Source organism: Vombatus ursinus, unplaced genomic scaffold (assembly GCF_900497805.2).
Source record: "Vombatus ursinus unplaced genomic scaffold, bare-nosed wombat genome assembly UNPS02014821.1, whole genome shotgun sequence".
NCBI lineage: Eukaryota > Metazoa > Chordata > Mammalia > Diprotodontia > Vombatidae > Vombatus > Vombatus ursinus.
Window position 1 is genome coordinate 19,172,875 of NW_020954599.1, and position 22,610 is coordinate 19,195,484.

Here is a 22,610-nt window from a genome sequence, read left to right on the forward strand (position 1 = left end):
CAAATAAATTTTGTTATTTTGTGTAGCTCTATAAAGTATCTCTTTGGTAGTTTGGTATAAACACTAAATCTGCTGTTCTGCACTGGGCCTGACTCAGGACATTCCTTTGGTAGTTTAGGTTTGATATTGGAACAAAATGAGACACTGGTAGGTCATTCGGTAGTTACAAACACAAAATGTATTTAGCCATAGAAGGAGAAGGATGCTCAACAAAGATCTGCAGTGAGGACACCTCAACCTGATTCAGCTGAACAAAGTTCCCTTGTTGCTTAGTTTTTTGCCACCAGCCCAGCTCACCCAGAGCTCCTTTTAGCTGTTTTGTATTCAACCAGTAAGTGATGTATCTGAGTCTTTGGTTCCCCTCAGCCATTCAAGTTTTCAATGGTTTTTAAGGAAAAACTAACCTGATTTTTATGGGTGAAGGAATTAAGATATTGCTCCTATCACATGTGTAAATTAACTTTGTTAGTATTGTTATTTTTATCTTATTTGTACAGCTCAGCCACCAGCACTGAATATCCCTCTATTTAAATTGCTCTTTATTTCTTTGAGAAACATTTTGTGATTGAATCTCTGTAGATATTGAATGTGCTTTGGTAGGTAGATTTAAAATATTTTTTTTTGTATTTTATAGTTATTTAAATGAGACTTTTCCATTGTTGTTTCCTTTGTTATTATTTTTTAGAAATGCTATTGGATTATTGTGGCTTTATATTTGTAGACTGCTACTTTACTAAAATGTACTAAATGTCTTAATTTCTTTGCTGAATACTTATGGTTTTCTAGGTAAGTCGTCAGATAGATGATCAGTAGATAGAAATAGTTTTATCTCCTCTTTGCCTCTTTATGTCTCTAGGTTCTTCCTCTTTGCTTATTGCTATTGCTAGCATGTTTAGAACCTTATCAAATAATAGCAAGGGAAGAGTGAGTATCCTTGATTTACTCCCATATTTACAGGGAAAGGTTCAGGTGCTTCCCCAATGCATATACAACTTGCTTTTAACTTTTAGATAGATAATTCTTAACTTTTTTTTTTTATTTTTAAGATTCCTCTAGGCCAGAGGTATCAACATACTGACAATAAAGTTTATTGTTGTTCAGTTGTGTTTGACTCTTTGTAACCTCATCTGGGGTTTTCTTGGCAAAGAATACTGGAGTGGTGTTTTCTTTTGGAGCTCATTTTTACTGATTAGGAAACTGAGGCAAATAGGGTTAGGTGACTTGCCCATGATCGTTTGAACTCAAGTCTTCTAACTCTAGGCCCCTCCACTGAGCCATCTAGCTGCTTACATAAAGTTTAGTGGCTTGGTTTCTATATTGAGTGTAACACCACCGCTCTTTGCTTGTATTTTTGTAGGGCTTTTAAGTGTAACAGGTTTATACTTTGTCAGAGTCTTTTTCTGTATCTATTAAGATAATCTTGTGGTTTTGGATTTTTTTGTTTTTAATATGGTTGATTTTCTTAATTGTTTTCCTTATGTTGAGCCATCTTTGCATCCCTGGTATGAAAATGCCTTTTAGATAATGGGTTTTAGTAACATAATATGTCACAGGTTTTAAATATTTGTACTTCTGTTAGTAGTAGTTTGGTTATTGGCCTGAATTTTAAAAACAGAAACAACACCAAAAATCAGTGACAGACTAGATGTGGGGTGCTGAGATTCAAATGGACTGGTCAGTGAGAAGCCCATTATCTCAAGTAACCTTAAAGCCACTTTAGGGGACAATGAGATTTAATGAAGTTAAGTCAGGAGAATCCTACCTCAGCTGATGCAAATAGTAGTTCTTCCACCCTTTCCCATGAGAATACCTCCTGCAGTTCATCACGGCAAAACCCCAGAGGGTTGCTGGCACCATGAATCATTGCCTCAGTAGCGTTCCTTGATGATCATACCGTAGTCAGACTCAAGAATAATATCAGTTAACAGTCTCATAAGATCTTGAATAGCAAGTTCCAATTATCAGAGTTTCAGGTGGGTTCAGCTATCTAGGGTCCCATATCCTAGACTTAGATAATAAGTATTGACTATAATCTCACATTGGCAACAATGGGAGATTCGTCACAACTTTATATAAGTAGTACTTGTGCTAAGAAGATTTTTTTTTCTACCTAAGTTCAACATTAGACAAATGATTTTGCTTTAAGATGCTTAATAACAAACATAAAACACTTGGGATGTATAAATGTAATAATCCCAAATTATATAGAGAGAACAGATTTCATGAAACATTGTCTAGAGTAGAACTTGTTTAGTTATTAACCATGTTCAGATGGACACAAACTAGACCACTGTGTATATTACATATACTTTCATTTAGAAATACTTTATTGCTAAAAATGATAACCATCATCTGAGCCTTCAGTGAGTGATTATCTTTTTTGCTAGTGGAGTATTTTGCCTGGATGTTGATGGCTGCTGACTGATCAGGGTGGTGGTTGCTGAAGGTTAGGGTGACTGTAGCAATTTCTTAAACTCAGACAATTGGTAAAAGGACCTATGTGTACAAAAATATTCATAGCAGCTTTTTTAGTGATGACAAAGAATTGGAAATTGAGGGGATGCCCATCAAAATGGGGACAAGTTGTGATATATGATTGTAATAGAGTACTATTGTGCTATAAGAAATGACAAGCAGGATAATTTCAGAAAAATCTGGAAAGACTTACATGAACTGATGCAAAAGGAAGTGATCAGGAGAACAATGTACACAGAAACATTAGTGTCGAGCAATGATCAAAGTGAATGACTTAGCTGTTCTTAGCAATATAATGATCCAAGACAGTTCCTAAGGACTTAGGACAAAAAATGCTATCCATCTCCAGAGAAAGAACTGTCTGAATACAGATTAAAGCATACTCTTTAAAACTTTATTTTTCTTGGGTTTTTTTTTGTCTTTGTTTTCTTTCACAAGATAACTAATATGGAAATATGTTTGCATTACTGCAAATATAGAACTTATATCAAATTATTTACCATCTCAGGAAAGGAGGGAGGTGAGCGAGGGAAGGAGAAAATTTGGAACTTAACATTTTTTTTTAAATGAATGATAAAAATTGTCTCCATGTAATTGAAAAAATATTGTTTTAAATGTAAAAAAAAAAATAAGACAATGAAGTTTGCTGCATCGAGTGACTCTTCCTTCCACAAAAGATTTCTCTGTAGCATGTAAAGCTGTTTGAATACATTTTACCCACAGTAGAATTTTTTTTTTTTTTACTTTTAGGCAGTTGGGGTTAAGTGACTTGCCTGGAGTCACACAGCTAGTAAGTGTCAAGTGTTTGGTCTGAGGCCAGATTTGAACTCAGGTCCTCCTGACTTCAAGGCTGGTGCGCTATCTACTGTGCCACCTAGCTGCCCCTAGAATTTCTTTTAAAGATGAAGTCAATCCTCTCAAACCCTACCACTGTTTTATCAACTAAGTTTACATATTGTTGTGTCTCAGAGAATAGTGAGGCCTGAGGAAAGGGAAGAGGTGAGAAACAACCAGTTGGTAGAGTAGTCAGAACATATACATCATCTATTGATTAAGTTTTCCATCTTATATAGGGACACGTCATGGGGCCTCAGAACAATTACAATAGTGACAAAGAAGATCAATGATCACAAATCATCATAACAGATATAATAATATTGAAAAGGTTTGAAATATTACGAGAATTACCAAAATGTGACACAGAGACACGATGTGACTACATGCTGTTAGAAAAATGGTGCTGATAGACTTGCTCAGTGCGGGGCTGTCACCAACCTTCAGTTTGTTTAAAAAAAGAAAAGAAAGGCAATATCTGCAAATGGAATAAAGCAAGGTATACCTGTAGAGAGTTGATAATGGAGGTATAGTAGAATTGCTTAGCAGGAGTTCAGGGTCACTTGGATGTGAAGGGTATGACCAGGTATAAGAATATTCTCTCCTCTACCCGGTAATAGAGGCTGGAGGCAAGTGCATTATGACATGAGAGGCATCAGTCAGATGAAAGTCTCTTCTTCCCAACTTATCCCTCCAAAGGCTGGATTTTAGACAGGAAGAGGGCAGAACTGGAAATGTCAATCAAATGTGCACAGCATGAGAAAGAAGTCCAGGACCCACCAACTCTTCCTCTTCCTCAAAGAATAAGTCATTTAAACTAATCAGTGATAGAACTCTTGAGTAGAAACTAATTCAGTTCAACAAATATTGAGTAAGCATCTTCTTTGTGCATTGGGAATACAAAGGTTGAAAAAAATAGAGCCTTCCCCTCAAGGAACTTTTTTACAATTGGTAGATGAGTAGAGCATTGAAGGAGAGTTTAGGAAAAGACCATTTGTGAAGGGAGAGATTATTTTCATCTTGAAGGGTTATAGAGAGAAGTTGAGCAGGAAAGGTCATGGAGGATTGGAGGTGTCACCTGAGTTGAGACTTAAGCATATAGAGATAGGTAAGGGAAATCTGTTACACACATGAGCGTAAATAGATGGCAAAGAACATGATGAGAATGGGGGACAAAGAATATTATGGTTTAGCTGGATCAAAAATGAATGGAAAGGAGATAAGACTAGAAGGGTAGATTGGAGTCATTGTGCAGTATCTTGAACCCCAGTGTTGGGTTTAAACTTCTTATATTTCTGCAGCAGTGAACCTTGAAAAGTTTTTGAATACATTAGGAAGGTTATACTTGAATGATAAACTGTGTAGCCTGGATAACTAGGTGGGAGTTTTTCAGGTTATGGTGTTTCTTTGTTCATAGCTTAGTTCTTGCATTTAAGTTGAACTTTTGATCAATTTTTTTTAATCATCATATATTGAATTCCATTAGTACAAAAGAGCACCAGTGCAAACTTGTTTTTGGAAGGTTTGCCCATGTAGAAATACTTATGAAAATCCAAAGAAACCTAGTCACACCTTGACTATATATAGAAGTAAAAAATGAAATGTTAGAAGACCTTGATTTCACAAGTTAAAAGCAAACAAAAAAAGTAGTCAAGATTTAAACAGCAGAAACCTAAGATAGTAAAGAAACATCAGTTATAGAAAAGTTGTAGATCTGTATCACTAGGGGGAATTTCCAAAGTGGTATTTCCTCCACAACAATGAAATAAAGGGTCCAGACCCTCTTTTTTCTTCTCTCCCAGCTGCCTACACACAGATTGTTTATGGTACAGTAAATGTTTATTGAAAAATAAATGCAGGTCAGTGATCTTTCCTTAAGATTATTAGAGGAAAATATTTGGAGATCATTAAAAATATTTTTATGGAAGACTGATCTAGGGATTTTTAACCTGCTCATTAAAAAGAAAATCATTGAAGAAATAATCCTTAAAAAGCTAAAAATACCTGAAGTTTTACTTTATAAATTATAGCTAATATGAAAAGGAATTTAAATACTTTTTAAAATTCAATTTCTGAACTTTACAGTAATGGAAACAGAAACTGGCAATCAAGACAAATCAATGGAGGAGGAAAGCACTGAACAGAAAAAAGAGGGAGAAAAAAAGAAGCGGTCAAGAGTCAAGCAGGTGCTTTCAGATATTGCTAAGCAAGTGGATTTCTGGTTTGGAGATGCCAATCTTCACAAGGACAGATTTCTTCGAGAGCAAATAGAGAAGTCTCGAGATGGATGTAAGTTTCCTCTTACACAGTATATGTATTAACCGTGTATGCAGTAACTTTGTAATTATTAACTTACCTATATGTGTTAATCCTAAATTAAGTGCATTTTCTACAAATTTACAGGGAACAAGTCTTTTAAAAATACTTTTTAATATAGTTATCTTTGAACAAAAGCAAATAACATACTTAGTGAAATTGTTGGGTCCCAAGGTAGGATTATTTTTGTGACTCTTGTGTGCTGCCAGATTGCCTTTCAAAACATATTCTACCCATTTGCAATTTTACTGGCAGTGAAAACCTGTACAGGTTTCTGCACAATGCAAGTAAACTGAAGTTTCTTCTTTTTCAGTTGTTTTTGGCAAGATATGATATAGTACATCAGAGTGGTATTAATGTACAATTCTCTGGAGCTGGTAATAAGGTTGAACTTCAGTTGTTCTTTAAAATATTTTTATCTTCCTTTGTAAATGTTTCCTAACCTTTGGGCATTTATCCAATAGGAACTTTGTGTTGTTTTTCATTGGGTATTGGTTTATTATAAATTTTAGATGCTGTACTTTTGTCTCTGTATTTCTCTTAAATTTTTCCCAACCTAATATTTTTTCTTTCTACTTTGATCATATTGTTTTGTGAGATCACTGACCAGTGAGTAAGCATATTGCTATATTTTTACCATAAACTAGACCTAAATCAGAGCTGTGAATTGATCACTCAGCTGTTCATACATGTGACCCAACAATCCAACTCTTGGATATATACCCCAGGCATGTCAAGGAAAGAAAGATTACACGCACGCACACACTCACTCACACACACACACACACTCACTCACACACACACACACACTCACTCACTCACACACACACACACACACACACACACACCCACCCCCATCACTTATCATGGTAGCAAAAGAAACAAAAACCTGAAAACAATGTTGGATGCCCAGTAATTGGGGAAAGGCTAAAAAAAAATTTGTGGTATATGAATATTTTGCTGTTCAGTTTGTTTCAGTCATGTCCAACTCTTTGTGACCCCATTTGAGGTTTTCTTGGCAAAGATATTGGAGTGGTTTGCCATTTCCTTTTCTAGATCATTTTACATGAGAAACTGAGGCAAACTGGGTTAAGTGACTTGCCCAGGGTCACACAACTAGCAAGCGTTCAAGGCTGAATTTGAACTTGGGTGTTCCTGACTCCAGGCTTGGTGCTCTATCGCCACCTTGCTGCCCCATATGAATATAATAGAATGTAATTATTTTGAGAAAACACGGATATGAATCATTCAGAGAAGCAAAGGAAGACTTACACGAATTGATGAAGAATGAAGTGCAAAGAACCATAACAATTTATAACATATATAACACATATTATATAGAAAGATCTATAAAAACAGCCCTACAGGACAACTGATATCAGATTAATCTCAGTGACCGTTCTTGGTCCTGGAGAGCAAATGATGAGCAAATGGTCCTGGAGAGCAAATGGTCCATTCTTAGAATGGACCAATTTAGAATTTTTAGTTGATTTGGCTTAAATTTTCTTTTATTCCCCCAGCTGTTCTTCCTCCTAAAAGTTACCTTATATCTATTTTGCATATGTCTTTATCTATACTTAAATATATGTTTACATATATTTGGCTCCCCTAATAGACTAAATTTCTTGGAAGCAGGGACTTTCTTCATTTATTTCTTCATAGCACTTGGAATCAGGGACTTTCTTCACTTATTTCTTCATAGCACTGAGCATACTTCCTGGCTAATAGTAGGCACTTAAAAATGCTTGTGACTGATTGAGGGAAAGGTTCGGTTGAGGCAATATAGTAGTAAATGACTAGTATAAAAACTAAAAGGCATCAATAAAACCTTTTTAAAAATCAGTTAAAGAAAAAAGATAGTTGCAAGTAAATATAAAGAGGGCTCACAGGTTCATCTTGGAAAGGGAAGTAAAGGAATTGATGAAGTTGGTTTTATGCTTGAAAAAGGCAACAAAAAACACTTAATAGAACTCTTGTTCTTTTCATGTTACAGTGCTCAAAAAATTGTCCAAAAATTTAATCAAAAAGCTATGAAGACAGTTATTTTATCTTTCCCACCAACTATTACTTCAAAGGATAAGGAAGGAAACTAAGAACTCATTTACACTCTGCAAATTAAACCAGTGTTTAATATTCAGTGACTTAAATGTAAAGGTGGGAATGCAGAAGTTGGCCAGAAAATGGTAGAAAACTTGGTTCAGGCATAAGAAACAAAAGGCAGTGGTTTGTAGACTATATAGTCTCTCATGCCTCTACATCATGAATATTTTCCTTAAGAAAAGATTTGAGTGGTGCTATTTATAATCAAGACCAAATAACATCACAGAAATGAAATCAATTGTATTTCACAGGAAAGAACTGGTCACGTGGGAGTCATTTGTGAATCGGTTGTTTGTATATAGTTAGATTACTGAATTTTTAGAATGATTAAAATTAATGTTATTAAAAATAGACATAAAAATGTGTAGAAGCAATTGAAAAGAATTCAGTTGGGGCAACCCAAGTTTGACCTGTAGAAACAAACTGTTCATGCAGGAAAACAGGAAGTGAATAAAAGAATAGATGTTAACATAGACTATTATCAAATGAAATATTTGTAAAACTCTTAGCACAGTGCCTGGCACATAGTAGGCACTTAATAAGTGCTTCCTTCCTACTGCCATTGTATAGGAAATTGAACAGATGGAAATTAATCATCACAAATAGGGATGATCAAAATTACTTAGAAACTACCTTGGTCAGAAGACATTGCCAGTTGGAGAGAAATAGTAGCCAAGGACCCTCATTCAGCAATCATTCATAATTTTAAAAACACTGAGTTTCCACTTTAGTACCATCAGATTGGCAAAGATGACAAAAAAGGAAAATTGTAAATATTAGAAGTGCTATGGGAGGAAAGGCACACTAAGTGGAGCAAACTGGAAATTGGTCCAACCGTCATGGAAAGCAATTTAGGAAAATATCCCCAAAGTCATTCAGCTGAGCCTATATTGCTAGGCGTATATCCCAAAGAATTCAAAGACAGGGAAAGGATCCTTTGTACAGAAATATTTATAGGAGCACTTTTTGTTGTTAACAAAGAACTATAAACAATGTAGCTACCCATCATTTGGTTGAATGGCTGAACACATTGTGTCATGTTAATGAAATAGAATATTACTGTACCATAGAAGTAAGGAATTAAGGTTGCACATTCCCCATAGGGCATTGGAGGAGTCCATGATGTGTTTAAATGGGCCTCAACATAAAACCAAAGAAAAATTATAAAAGAAGCAAAGGGTGTCAGCTGAAAGATATGTAATAGGAAAAGGAGATGGGTGTCATGAAGAGACTGAGAAATATTTGATGTGTGTGCTCCATCAGTACCCTCAGAAGCTCAAGAGATCACAAGGAAGACCTCCTGCACCAATTATTGAGCTTTGAGGATTTGTAGGAGGACTTCACAAATTTCTCTAGGGCCTAACGGGAACGGGTTGGTTGTGAGCAGCCCAATTAATCTGTGTCATTGACGTCAATTAGTTACTCAGTATTTATTAAATGTCTAGTATGTACTAAACCCAAAGGATACAAACATAAAAGTGAAACAATCCTTGCCCTAAAGGAATTATGTTATGAGAAAACTTTTTGCTAGCCATTTTCCCTAGCAATATTTATTAATAAAGCATTTCCCCTAGTTTTTATTAGCTACAGGTTTATAAAAAACAAATTTCTTTTTTTTTTTGCCTTACAGCTGGTAGCTTTGAGAAGAACTGAGCATTACAAATGTTTTAAGGTCAAGTCCACACAGTAATCTCTTTTATATGGCTTAATCCATTTCTATGAAAGAATCCATTGAGGTTTTTTTTACTGATATCGCACTAAATCTGTACGCTCATTTAGAAAGCCTTATCATTTGCCATATTGATCTATTTTATTGAACCCATCATAAACACTAAATTTCTCTCCAATTTAAATCTTTATTTCTGTCATTTCACCTTTATGCTTACATTTGTCTATTTATTTTTAGTTACAGTTTCTTTTTATACTTTTATTGGCAATATAAAAATGCAAAAGATTTTGTAGGTGTATCTTATAACTCATAACCTGGTGACACTCATTGTCTCATTTTTTTTTCTTAATAATGAATTTCCAGAAAAAAATTTGCCATTTCCATATTGCATTTCTAACACATTTCATAAATTACTTTTGTTTTCTTATTGCAATTACTAGCATTATTAATACGATATCAAATGTAGGTAAAGAACGATTACACTTATACCTCTTTTTTTAATAGTGAGGCTACTAGTATTTCTCTGTCATTTCCCTGTGACTCTAGGTTTCAGGTCAGAGCTTATATTCCTAGTTTTCTTAGTGTTTTTAATTTTGAACTGATGTTGCGTTTTTATCAAAGATCTCTTCAGCATTTATTGATATTGTAAAATAGTGCCAACATAGTATTCCCTAAATAAACCTTATTTAGTGTGGAGGTAAATCACAGTATTTATTTTACTTAACAGTATTTTGTATTTTTCAGTTCATTTTCATTAATGAGGTTAGCGTCTAATTTTAAAAATGTTTTATGGGTTTTAAAATCAGGACCATATTTCCTCGATAAAAAGAATTGAGTGGTATGCATTGTCTCGATATTTAGTAACAACCAAAATAGTACAGGAATTATTTGTTCTTTGATGGTTGGGGAAAAAAATTCTATAAATCGAGCAGGATTCTGTGCTTTTATTTTTTGTAGGATAATTCATTGATACATTCAATAACTTCATTTGAAATTGGTCTCTTTCACAGATCAAAGAATTTCGGTGTCCCTCTCACCCCTCTTCACCCCCACCCCCACTCCCATTGCTGAATATGCCTAGGAAGCATTTGTCTCACTTTTGCTTAAAGAGCTCTGTGGTGAAAGGGAACTCCTCGTAGTTCTGATTGTTAGATTTTTCTTGTATCAAGCCTAAATCTGCCACATTTTATAGCTTCCTCCTGCTTCTGTAACCTGTCTAATCCTTCTTCCACTTGACAATTCTTCAGATAACTGAAGATAGCTGGAATGTCCCCATTGACTCTTCTATTCCTGGCTCAATGTGGTATGAACTTAAGGCTCTTCCCAATTCTGGTTACCCACCTCTGGACCCACTCCATCTTATGAGTAAAGTGTTTTATATAATTGAACACAATCCAGATGTGAGCTGATCAGGGCAGAGTACTGGAACTGGACTGTCCCTTCCCCAGTCTCTCCAGATGTACTGTAAGATCTAATTGCCTTTTTTTGGTGGGAAGTTACAAAATGGCCTAATGCTTCTCTGTGAAGCAAGGGTCAGATGGTGTCATATGGGTGATTCATGGAACCCAGGAACCAAAGAAATGAGTGAGAACAAACCAAAAGGAATTGGAAAAGCTGATCACTGAATCTTTAGCCTACATTTGTCCATCTTGTTGACAAAAATGGGAAATTGTCTAATGCTTTATTAAAATGTAGGCAAGTTATTTTTTACAATTTTCACCTCATGTATCAAGCTGGTAATTTTGTCAAAAGTAGTCAGTGGGTCAGGTCCTATTGCAGCTTCTGCTTTCCTCGTTGTCTGAGTTTTCACAATATTTGAAGTCAAACACATGCAGTGTGCTCATTTGATACAGATTCCATTCTAGTTCTTGACAATTGACCAACAGTTGCCCATCTGTATCTGTCTCATTCTACAATAACTTTCAAAGATTTTCCAAGTTTATCATCTTCAGATGATCTTGTATTTACTTAGTGTTGTATCTCTATAGACAGAGACTGTAAATTTTATTTTTGTATTCCCATTACTTAGCATAATAGAAGCTTAATGTTTACTTGAATTGAAACATTAGTGGTTCAAACCACCTGGACTTGAATTTGTGATAAGACTACGGGTGCTCTTTTACTAATATGCCTAATTACTAACTATTTATTGACACTTTTGGTCTGTCCTACAGAATACTAGTCAATAGTCCTTTGATTGTCATCCAGTTGCATCACTTTAATTCACTTTATTTCTTATTTACTCTTTTTCTTTTCCCTAATTTACACCCTCACACCCAAGGATTTTTGGTGTCTACCTTTCCTTGTTAGCCTCGTTATATTCTCAATATGAGTATTCCTGATGTTCCTGTATAACTGTTCTGCTTTTGTATCCTGTTACCTGGTTTAACATTGTCTTTTTGTGTCTCTTAAAAATGTAAATTGAAAGAATTCTTTGTGTATTCATGTTGTTCTCTTTTCCTTATTGGAGTTGTTTCTCTTTGTACTGACTTCTGCTTTAGAATTTAAGGCCGTGGTAACCTATTTATATTGCTCCTTTATCCTATCAATACTTTGCTCTCCAGTAACGCAAATTAACACAGCTTTCAAGTGCCAGCCACTTTATACCTATCAGAATGGCAAAGATAGTTAAAAATAACAGTTCTGTGGTGGCTGGGGAAAAGCACATTTTCTCCAAAATTCATATAGGTAACTATTCTGTGATGGTGCCACCTGAAGGGCAAAGATAGGGGTTAGATAGCTAGGCTGGGGACTTTAGATCCATATCTGACTAGATAAGTAACTTGCCCAAGGCCTACTAGTCAGAGCTAACCAGTTACTTTTGGAATTTGAAACAGGCTGGGTGAAAGATCTTTGTCCTCAACTCCTTAAGTTTTCTGTGTTTTTTAAATAAGCAGTTTACATGAGTGCCGTCTCTGGATATTTTTTAAATATCAATTTGATTAACTGGGGGACTTGGGTAGAAAAATGTAGGTACGTTAGCTTGATGACCTTGAATCCCTCATTTGCAGAGGAATAATGTAGGAGAAAGTAGCTTAAGCTTTATGCATAGGCAATGTATTCAAAGTCATTTGTGGCCATTGGAAGAAGCAAGTCATGTTTGCACTCATGCTTAAGATAAATTGGATTGTTATAGAAATTGAACTGGAAAATTGATATTTCTTTGCTCCCCTTGGGTACAAGTAGCTTCATTTTAATGAATTTTTACCCCTTAGATGTCGATATATCACTTCTTGTGTCATTTAACAAAATGAAGAAACTGACAACTGATGGAAAACTAATAGCCAGAGCCTTGAAAAGTTCATCTGTTGTAGAGGTGAATATATTTTAACTAGTAACTAAAATTTCCACAGCCCTCTATACCTGAGTAGTTTTAACAGTTAGCCTTTTTTTTCCTCTCTTCTCTTCTCTACCCCCTTCCCCTAGTTGGATTTAGAAGGTACTAGAGTGAGGAGGCGCCAGCCACTGGGTGAGAAGCCAAAAGATGTGGATGACCGGACTGTTTATGTGGTAACGTTTATATTCTGAGGCTATGTGAAGACAAGGGGATCACTTATTGGGTCCTTAGTATTCATAATTTAATGCATAAGACCCTTGACTTACTAGTTGTGGTACAGATCTTGTTCGTCTGTTCTCTTCCTTCTGCCTCCCTCCCAGCTATCCCCTGGAAACACCTCTAGCACTGAGGGTGGGTGAAGTGCAGGGATTTGTTCTTCCCCTGCCCTCTGTAAAGAATTGATGCAGTTTTGTACATCAAACTTTGTGAAACATTGATTTTACAGCATTTTTTACCTACATGTGGTTTTTTTAGGAATTGCTTCCCAAGAATGTGAATCACAGTTGGATTGAAAGAGTATTTGGGAAATGTGGGAATGTTGTTTATATCAGCATCCCTCATTACAAGTCTACTGGAGACCCAAAGGGATTTGCATTTGTAGAATTTGAAACAAAAGAACAAGCTGACAAAGCCATAGAGGTAGGTGGTTAGGTGGTCCATAAGTACCCCCACTCCACACTGAGGAGAGGGAGAAAGGGGTTGGGGCAGAGGCACAGGTCCATTTCAGGACTTCAGACAGTTGAACTAAACTAAATTTACAGATATTAACTGTACTAATTTCCTACTTCTGTTTTTTAAGTTTTTAAATAACCCACCAGAGGAGGCACCAAGAAAACCTGGAATGTTTCCAAAGACAGTGAAAAACAAACCTATACCTGCCCTTAATACTGGTATCTGTAGAGCTTCTGGTAGGTCTCATTTTTTCTATTTGGTTTAGAATTTAAAGTGGGAAACATGACAAAACATTAATGATGCGATTTGTATACAGAGGAAAAGAAGAAAAAAAAGAAAAAGAAATCACGAATAAAAAAGGAAGGTGCTCAGGCAGCAGTGGAGACAAAGGAAACAAATACAGACACCCCTGATGATGAACATTTAGAACATTTAAACAAGCTTAAAAGACACAGGACGACATCGGAGGGCTCAGAAGTGGGGAGTTCGGATGTCCAAAGGCCACCTTGTAAGGAGAAGAAAAAAAAGGAACGATCTGACGTGTTGGGTTTACCTGAAGAAACCAGAGGAGGGAAGAGGAAGAGAAATAGTTCTGGAGATGTGGATACATTGATGCCAAGTTCAAAAGTCAAGAAAAGCGCTCTTAAGGAAGAAAGTGCTAAAGATGAGCATCCAAAAGTTGAAATGCCAAAGGATTGTAAAGGTAGAAGAAAATAGGCCATTTTTGCACGCTGTTAAGGATAAAAGGTGAAAGAGTTAAAATTATAATTCATCACATCTTCTCTTTTAGACCTAGAAGTTTCTACTGAAGAGGAGAAAGATGCTGGAGATATGAAAGATGGATCCCTTTTAAAATCAAAAAGAAAGCATAAGAAAAAGCATAAAGAAAGACACAAAATGGGAGAGGAGGTCATACCATTGAGAGTATTATCCAAGTATGTTACTAAGTAACGACTTCTTTTATTTTAGTTTTGTTTTATTAACCTAGACACATATATCTCTATGTATATAGGTATGGCATTCTCATTTGGACTGAAATAAAGTCTTTATTTGGGGAAAACAACTTAATGTCTTCCAGGCCATCACCATTGCTAAAGTGCAATTCCCGTTTACATATAACAGAGTTGCATGTTAGCAACAGTAGTGGCCTGTAGCCAAAGAAATTTTGTAGCCCAGGATGGTAAAAAGCCCAACAATATGACTGGCAAATAAACCTTAACAGTTCCTTTATAAGCTATCAGAATTCACCACAACTCAAACATGGAAGCGCTTAATTATTTGCACAAAAATAGGTCAGAAAAATTATCTTTCAAATACACATTGTTTAAATTATCTAATAGGAAAAGTAAGACGCACCATCACTAAAACATGGAAGCACTTACTTTTTTAGAAACAAAGCAAGTAAATCCACGTTTAAGTGGTGGGGAGTCCTGAAAAATAGTTTTGGAAGTGCAATAGTAATTCTTCTCTAACACTTCATCCTGCAAAAGTAAAAAAACTTATAATTTTTTAACTTCAGGTTATAGAAATATGAAATCAGCATTAGCTTAAAATGTGCCCATTTGGAATCCCCTCCACTGAAACATGGAAGCACTTACTTTTTTATTACGTAGCAGGTACCCCCATGTTAAAGCAGAGAGGATTCCTTGCCAAAAAGTTGACTTACATATACAACATTAAAACAGTTCAGGAAATGCAAGTACATGGAATTCAGTGAATGACAACAGGATTCACTCCTACCAAAACATGGAAGCACTTACTTTTTTAGTCACAGAAAGTACCTCCATGTTAAAGTAGAAGGGGTCCCATAAATTCCTGTGAAGTCCATCTTTAGCAGGCATAGTAGGTTGGCGGGGTAGAAGGTTTAGTGGATCTGCCATACCTTCACAGGAGGACGTTTCCTTTACCTTCTTGGCTTATATCCCTTGGCTTTCTCTTCGGTGTGTGTCAATAGCTCCCCCTACTTCTCTATTTATACCCTTCTTAACTCTGGAGTTCCTTTTGCCTTTTTATCTCAAAGAATCATTACATGAGTCTTTTGTTATTTTAATGTATCTGCTCTCTGGGAATGTATGATCCTGGGTGGATCTGGATGCTTTTTTTTTTTTTTGAAGTATACAGTTGTCAATGTTAATTGCTAAAACCATTACCACAAGATATCCTCCTCTTTAAAAATCTTGTATCTGCTTGTTTGATGGCACAGATTAGGGTTAACAATGAGTGTTCTCACAGTGGCCAAATAGTCATTGTGTTTCTGTCTAGCAAAACTGAAACTGTTTGCAGAAACATCTACATGTTAAATGTATGTAAATATATGAATTGCTTCCATTGGGTGTATTTTCTTTTTATAAATTCCTTTTGCTGCTAGTAAATACTAAGGAATGCTATCACTTAAATTTGTAGGGGAGGGAAACTTAAAAACAAAGCTTTGAAAACTTTAATCTGATTTTTTTTTCTAGAAAAATTATTTCCCTGGTTAACATTAATCTTGAAGCTTATTTCTAAAACTCCATATTTTAGAAGCATACCTAAAATCCATATTTGAGAAGCATGTCCCTGGAGAACTAAAAATACTGCATCTTTTGTAGTTATTTTAGTGGGATACTGTTGCTTCCTTGTTTGCTGGAGATCATGTAAGCACGTGCGCATTCTTTTGCCATTAGCTGACAACAGTATTTCATTCATTTTTCTTCCTTTACAGGAGTGAATGGATGGAATTGAAAAAAGAGTATTTGGCTCTGCAGAAAGCTAGCATGGCTTCTTTAAAAAAAACAATATCCCAAATAAAGTCTGAGAATTTAGGGCAAATGGACACAGACCCCGGAATGAAAAATGGCCATGGTAAAGACAATGTGATAGCTTTTTATTTAAATGTTATTATCCTATTTGTAGATTCTCCTCATAAATAAAAACATTATGGTTAATATAATTTTCTTTAACCCATTTAATTTATAAAGGAAATAGATTTTCAGATATCATTTAATAAATTCCATCTGGTTCTCAGTAAATAATTATATCTGAACATTTTTGGGGGAATGCTGTCTAGAAACCAAGTCTCATGTACTTGCAGGCTTTTTTTTTTCTAAAATTTTTGTTGGTTGTGTAACCTACCCCTTCAATGATACTTTACATACAGTCTTTCAGTTCCAGCCTCCTTACTCCCCTCTGTTTTTCAGTTTATAATTTCAAGTACACTATACATAGTGAGAATTTTGTCTAGACCAGTATATCACTTCTTGTTTGGACCAAATTGTCACTCGCCTAATATTAATCAGCATGTTTTGGGGCCCATCTACTCAGTACTCAGTGAAATTTATGTGCTAGGTGCTCTGTACATTGGTGTACACAGTTAAGTGTGTAAAAGGCCTAAACATTAACATCCTCTTTTTATAACTCAATCAAGCCACTATACCAAAAGATTTGAGAATACTTGGGTCTCTCTTGGAATACCTTCCAAAGAGAAACTATAATCTCAGTTGTAATTTTGTCCTCACTAAGTAAAGAAAGAGCATTTGTAACAAAGTTCTAGTGAATTCTACCATTTGGGGACCCTTTAGATAACATTTTCTGTTCCAAATAACTTCATGCAGTTGAAAGAAATGAGTTTTTATCCTTGCAGTAATGTGTGTGCATATGACTACCACTATAAAATATTCATCATATTTAGCTTGATTTTTTAAAGCATTATCATTAAATAACTCTTATAGGTAATTTTAAAAAATCTGAATGTGTAATTCCTGAGAGACTTTTCTCCACTTGGTTTTATAATTTCTCTGAAATCTTTTAAAAGCTTTTCACTCTTTTCCAATCTTGAAAATTAACATTTGTGGTTTTTACACTTCCTGGGTTGTTGTTTTTTTTTTCACTGTAGCTTAACCCAAAAATAGGTCATCATGACTTTAGAAATTATGAAGTTCTGGAGCAAAATTAATTAAGAAATAGTGGCAAATTTAATAATTATTACAACCAACAAAAGAAATCCTTGTATTTGCTGTGATAATTTTGTATTATGTTTTTCCTTTGCTGAACTTGTTACCTGTGAAGTTTTTTTGTCTTTTTCCTTTTCAAATTAACAGCAAATGGTGAAGACTGTCAGCCCCCTGAGAAGGTTAACACAATGGGACCCCAGTTTGTAAGTGGAGTGATTGTGAAGATCATTAGCACTGAGCCCTTGCCGAGCAGGAAACACCTCCGGGTAAGGCTTTCAGCCTTCAGGTTAACTGTCACCTTTTCCTGGAATAACTGTACTGCCCTGGGAAAATATTTTGAATATGCAAAACTGTTTAGACTAATCAAATTGGAATTTCTCCTTTGGTAGAGACTGTGCTTAAGTTTTCCGTTTGTTAGTAAATGGTAAACTTGGCTCAAAGCCTTTAAGAAGTCCTTTCTGTTGCATAATGAACCTTTTTTTTTTTTTAACTTTTTAATTGAGTTAAAGCTTTAAGGGGTTCACTGACTGATTTGAAAGGCAACTTCCAATTTCATACTTTTACTATTTGAAATTAAGTAGAATTGTGGGAAGATTTAAAAAAGCATTAAGTGTATACGCATTTAATCATTTTAATTGTAATGAAAATTGATGACTCCCTTGTAGTGGAATAATTAGCTTAGCTAAAAACTTTAAATTGTTAAGTTAAATTGTTTTATTAAAATTTAAAAGACTACAAAGTGCTTTAGATTTTATTAACATAAGACTTTCTTTCCAATGAAAACATACCTTTTCAGAAAAACTTCCATACAATTTTTTTAAAGTTTAATCAGAATTTTACTAATCCGAGTAATGTGAAATTTTCTATGTTTACGGTTTCAATGGACATTTAGGAGAAAGAATTTGAAGTATTTGTTAAACTTTGAAACATTTAATTTTCACTCATTTTCAAGTTTATTTTCAAGCAGATAAAGCTGTTTGCTGAAGAGAAGAAAACATTTAAAAAAAATCAATTAATTCCTGTTTTTTTGACAGCTAGATTGTAAATTAAGATGTGATGGTTGAGACAGTAGGGCTAGCTGATATATGGCTCTTTTTCAGCTCCAAAATACTGTGATTCTGTGATTTTTTTTTTCTAGTAACAGTGAATTTTTACTAAACCATCCCTGCTATACTACTTTTGCCTAATTCCTTTCATTAATGTCTGTTTATAGTATAACTTTGTCAAGGGAGGAATATTTTGGTGCTGTGTACAGTTCTTTGTAAATAATGTAGTGCCTAATAAATGTTGAATTAAACTGATTAACCCTTACCGTCTGTCTCCCTTTATCCCCTTCCCCCCCATTGACCCAAAAGGGACAACCTTGACCTCATTAGCACCAAGTTCTGATTCAGTTTGACCAGACTGAGGCTGGGACTATTCAACAAATATTTATTAAGTACCTACTGAGTGCCAGACACTTTAAATTTTCAGGTCAGGAGTTAGTAGTGAAGATTGCAAATAAGAAACTAATTCAAAGAAAATGTATCAAGTAAAAATTGAAAAAACTGAACAGTGGCTTTTATATAAAAAGCCTTAGGCAAAAGAAATTGGAAACTTTGATCCTGGTAATAGTTTCATTATGTTCATCATCAAAAAGATTGTAAAATCCTAATAGCATTAATTTACTGTCACCTGATTTACAAAAAGTGAATAGCATAATACCTCCTATCACTACAAGTTTGGCTACTATTTACTCTTTAATCCAAAATGAAGTACTGTAATGTGTCACTCTAGTACCTTTGAAATAATTTTAAAATAAATTCTCCAATTTCTAAGATGCATCCTTTTTTAAAAAAAAGAACTACACATTCTGACCCAGTACTTCATTTTAAAAATTATTAACCAGAAAAAAAAAGTTTTTCCCCCTTGTTTTAATATCAACTAAATTTCTTTGGGTATTTTTTGTAACCTAGATTAATCTTACAGCCAAAACTTACCTCAAAATTAAGGAGAGAGGGGAATTAAAGGAAAATTCCTTTTTCTTTTGAGTAGCTCCAATTATTTTCTTTTAATTTTATGGATGGGACTTGGAGAATTAAGAGTAGTGTCACATTCCTGCATAAGAGGATTGTCTTTGTGGAACCTGCTGTGACCAAAATCGATTGGAAATACAGGATCCTAGTTAATTTCCCCTCACAGCAGGTTTTTACAGGTAAACTTTTCAGTGTTTGTGACTGAGACTATTGGTCTCATTTGTTTAGAAGACTTTATTTAGGGTTTGATAGAAACTAGTGTGAGACTATAGATCATGTGTCCATGAAGCATGTGTCCATCACAACATTATATTTTAAAAGTCTTTTTCTTTGTAGTTATAATGCTAACCAAATACCTTTAAAAATATTAAATTTGCTTAAAGTGACTTGTGTTTTTGAAAAGATATGTAAGAGCAAATTGCCTTCCTAATGTAGTTTTTTTGTTGTTGTTGTTATTAGTGGAGAGGGGATTAACTTTCAAAGTTAATTTGCTGCTTTTTAAAGTTAGCTCTTAGATTTTTATGTAGCATTAGTATACTGACTCTTTTTACCTCTCTTTTGCAATCTTCACATTCCTTTAGCCCTTCAGGAATGTGAAGTGATGCATAGATACGATCTAAGCTTAAATTGTAGGGATGTGGTTGATAATAGAAAATAAATGAAACCAGTGTATTAAATATTTATTTTTCCAGTTTCCTTTTATGAACATTTTTACCTGCCCTAGAAGAAATATTTGATATAAGAATATTTGATTCTTACCTTACACTTTATACAGAATCATCATACTAATTTCAGAATTTTAAAAAAAAGTATTCGTTATTTGTGTTTAATTTTTGGTAAAGAATAAGGTACTAGTAATAAATGTGTTTACCTAAATGACTTTTCATTCTGTCTTTCTCCTGAGCTGTGCAGGAAACCTTGGCAGTGATATCTGAAGTTGTTTATGTTGATGTGCTGGAAGGCGATACAGAGTGCCATGTTAGATTTAAAACACCAGAGGATGCTCAAGCAGTAATCAAAGCACATGCGGAAATTAAAAAGAAATATAATTGGAAATTTGAGATCCTCTCTGGTAAGATTTTTCAATGGCAGGAAATGTTAACCTGCTCAACAATTCTTAAAATTGGACAAACATGACAAGGGATAGGGCTGTCTTTAAGTTTTTTGAATGGCATACAGTCTTTGTGAGGCTGCCCACAGGCCTCCTTGGCCTATTCGTAGTTAAAATTGGACTACACCAGATCAGATGATCACTTTTTTTGTTTGCACATTTCCCACTCTTGCTCTTGTTTTTTTGTTGTTTGGGCCCTAGTGCAGTCTATAGACAAACAAGGAGACAGCAGACAAAAATGTTTAACATTTTTAAAGAATTAGAGTATGCTGCATGGAGAGGATGGGATATTTATAAAAATCTCTGGACTGTGATTATATTCCCATTAATCACTTTTTTTTGTTCAACTTTCACTAATTCTGGGGAGTTTGTTATTTTGGATACAAAATTGCACAGTACTTTGGGTCAATTCACTTTCCTTTTACAAGTGAAGCTAGAGATTGACTTTTTTACCCTATAATTCGAATACTAAAAATTTTTTTTAAAATACTAAATTTGTTCTCTTTATGTATAATTAATCAGTTGTCCATATTTCTTGTTTTACAGGTGACCATGAACAGAGATACTGGCAGAAGATTTTAGTAGATAGGCAGGCTAAACTTAATCAACCCCGTGAAAAGAAAAGAGGAACAGAGAAGGTAAACAGAATTACATCTACCTTTCTTTTGCTTTTATATGTTACATGTAAGATGTTTAAAAGTGTTCCGTGGTGGAGAGATTTTTTCTTCTCAGTTTTATATAACTTAACAACCATATTTTGCCATAGTCCGTGTAATTCCCTAGACTGCACTGTTTTATTTGCCAAGTCAAATCAAGTCAACAAGCACTTATTAAGGACCTGGCCTACAGTTAGTTCCTGGCACTGTGCTAAGCATTGGGGATACAAAGAAAGGGAGAAAAAACCACGATCCCTGCCCTCAAGGAGCTCACATTCTAATGGGGAAGGCAGCTTGCAAAACAACAGCTGTGTATAAATGATATATATCATCAAAACAAAATTCTCAAGGGTTCTGTTATAAAATTTGAATTCAAACTACTTTGCCCCTTACCAGGGTAAATACCTTTGGTATTTCTTTGTTTCTAATGTACTTTGTATTCTGAGTTAAGCAGTCTTGATTGCTGGCTCCTTGTTTGTTAAAGTTTAATGGAAAACTATTATTTGAAGAATGTCTTAAAGGTAAAATCACAATGTATTTAGACCACTTTATAAAGATATGAGACTTCACAGATAAGATTGAGAAACCTTATGCATACTACGCCTCATAGTAATGGCAGTTTTATCACTTTGGGGAGGATTATTGTTTTAAACCTAGAGATACAATCAAGATCTTCAAAAAATTAAATGACTTAAAAATAAATCACTTATTGCGTTTTTTCTTAACCTTTGAGTGGTAGGAGTTAATTTAGAAGAAGGAAATCATTATTGTCGGTTGGGTTATGCTTAAGTTTTCCTGACCTCCTGATGACTATTAGGACCGACTTTTTTTGATGCTAGTGTTTTCTAGTTGGGAAAAAAATATTTCTCATCTCAGACTTGTAATATACATGATTTAAATCAGACAAGCATTTTTTGAGTGCCTGGACTATGTGCAAGAGTGTGTACTGGGGGATTGGGATACAAAGACTCTTCTCCCACCCCTGGGCCACTCCCCAAAAAATAAAGAAACCAGTCCTTTGGGGAAAATAATGTGTTCACATAGAAATAAATCTTAAGGGAACTAGGTAATCAATGAGGTGGAGTTAGAGGGAGCATAGCATGTTCCAGGCCTGTATCAGCTACATTAAAATTTGAGGGAAACCTAAGAGGGGTGAGAAGGAAAGGGGTCCTCAGAGTAGAATTCTAAAAAATGTTTTTCTGGCCACTCTGAAAGAATTGTCCTGTCGCGTAGAAATTATGGAGCCAAAGAAATCCATTTCTTAAGGATTAGAAACAGGAAAGACAATCTGCATTTATTTGCCCTTAAATTTTGAGAGAGTGTTGATGAGTGACTAATTTGTCCACTCATTTAACACCAGTAAATAGAGCACTAGGGACCAACCATTCTCCTGCTGTAGTGGAATTTTAAAAAGATCAAGGCTCTTTAACATAATTAAATAGAGATTTGGCAATGCATATTTATGCTCTCAACTTGAGTAGAATATGAGAAACAAT

General features: G+C 34.8%; 1 protein-coding gene across 1 annotated transcript in view; it reads left to right on the plus strand.

Annotated features, from left to right (window-relative positions):
* LARP7 (La ribonucleoprotein domain family member 7) overlaps positions 1-22,610 on the plus strand; it is a 34,326-nt gene that overhangs the window by 7,643 nt on the left and 4,073 nt on the right. The window contains exons 2-12 of the mRNA XM_027837475.1: positions 5,395-5,598; positions 12,610-12,710; positions 12,821-12,904; positions 13,206-13,370; positions 13,531-13,639; positions 13,720-14,106; positions 14,194-14,338; positions 16,105-16,244; positions 17,480-17,598; positions 20,260-20,419; positions 21,005-21,096. Of these exons, the coding sequence (XP_027693276.1) occupies positions 5,397-5,598; positions 12,610-12,710; positions 12,821-12,904; positions 13,206-13,370; positions 13,531-13,639; positions 13,720-14,106; positions 14,194-14,338; positions 16,105-16,244; positions 17,480-17,598; positions 20,260-20,419; positions 21,005-21,096 (1,704 nt within the window). The 5' untranslated portion in view covers positions 5,395-5,396. The remainder of the gene's footprint in view (positions 1-5,394; positions 5,599-12,609; positions 12,711-12,820; positions 12,905-13,205; positions 13,371-13,530; positions 13,640-13,719; positions 14,107-14,193; positions 14,339-16,104; positions 16,245-17,479; positions 17,599-20,259; positions 20,420-21,004; positions 21,097-22,610) is intronic.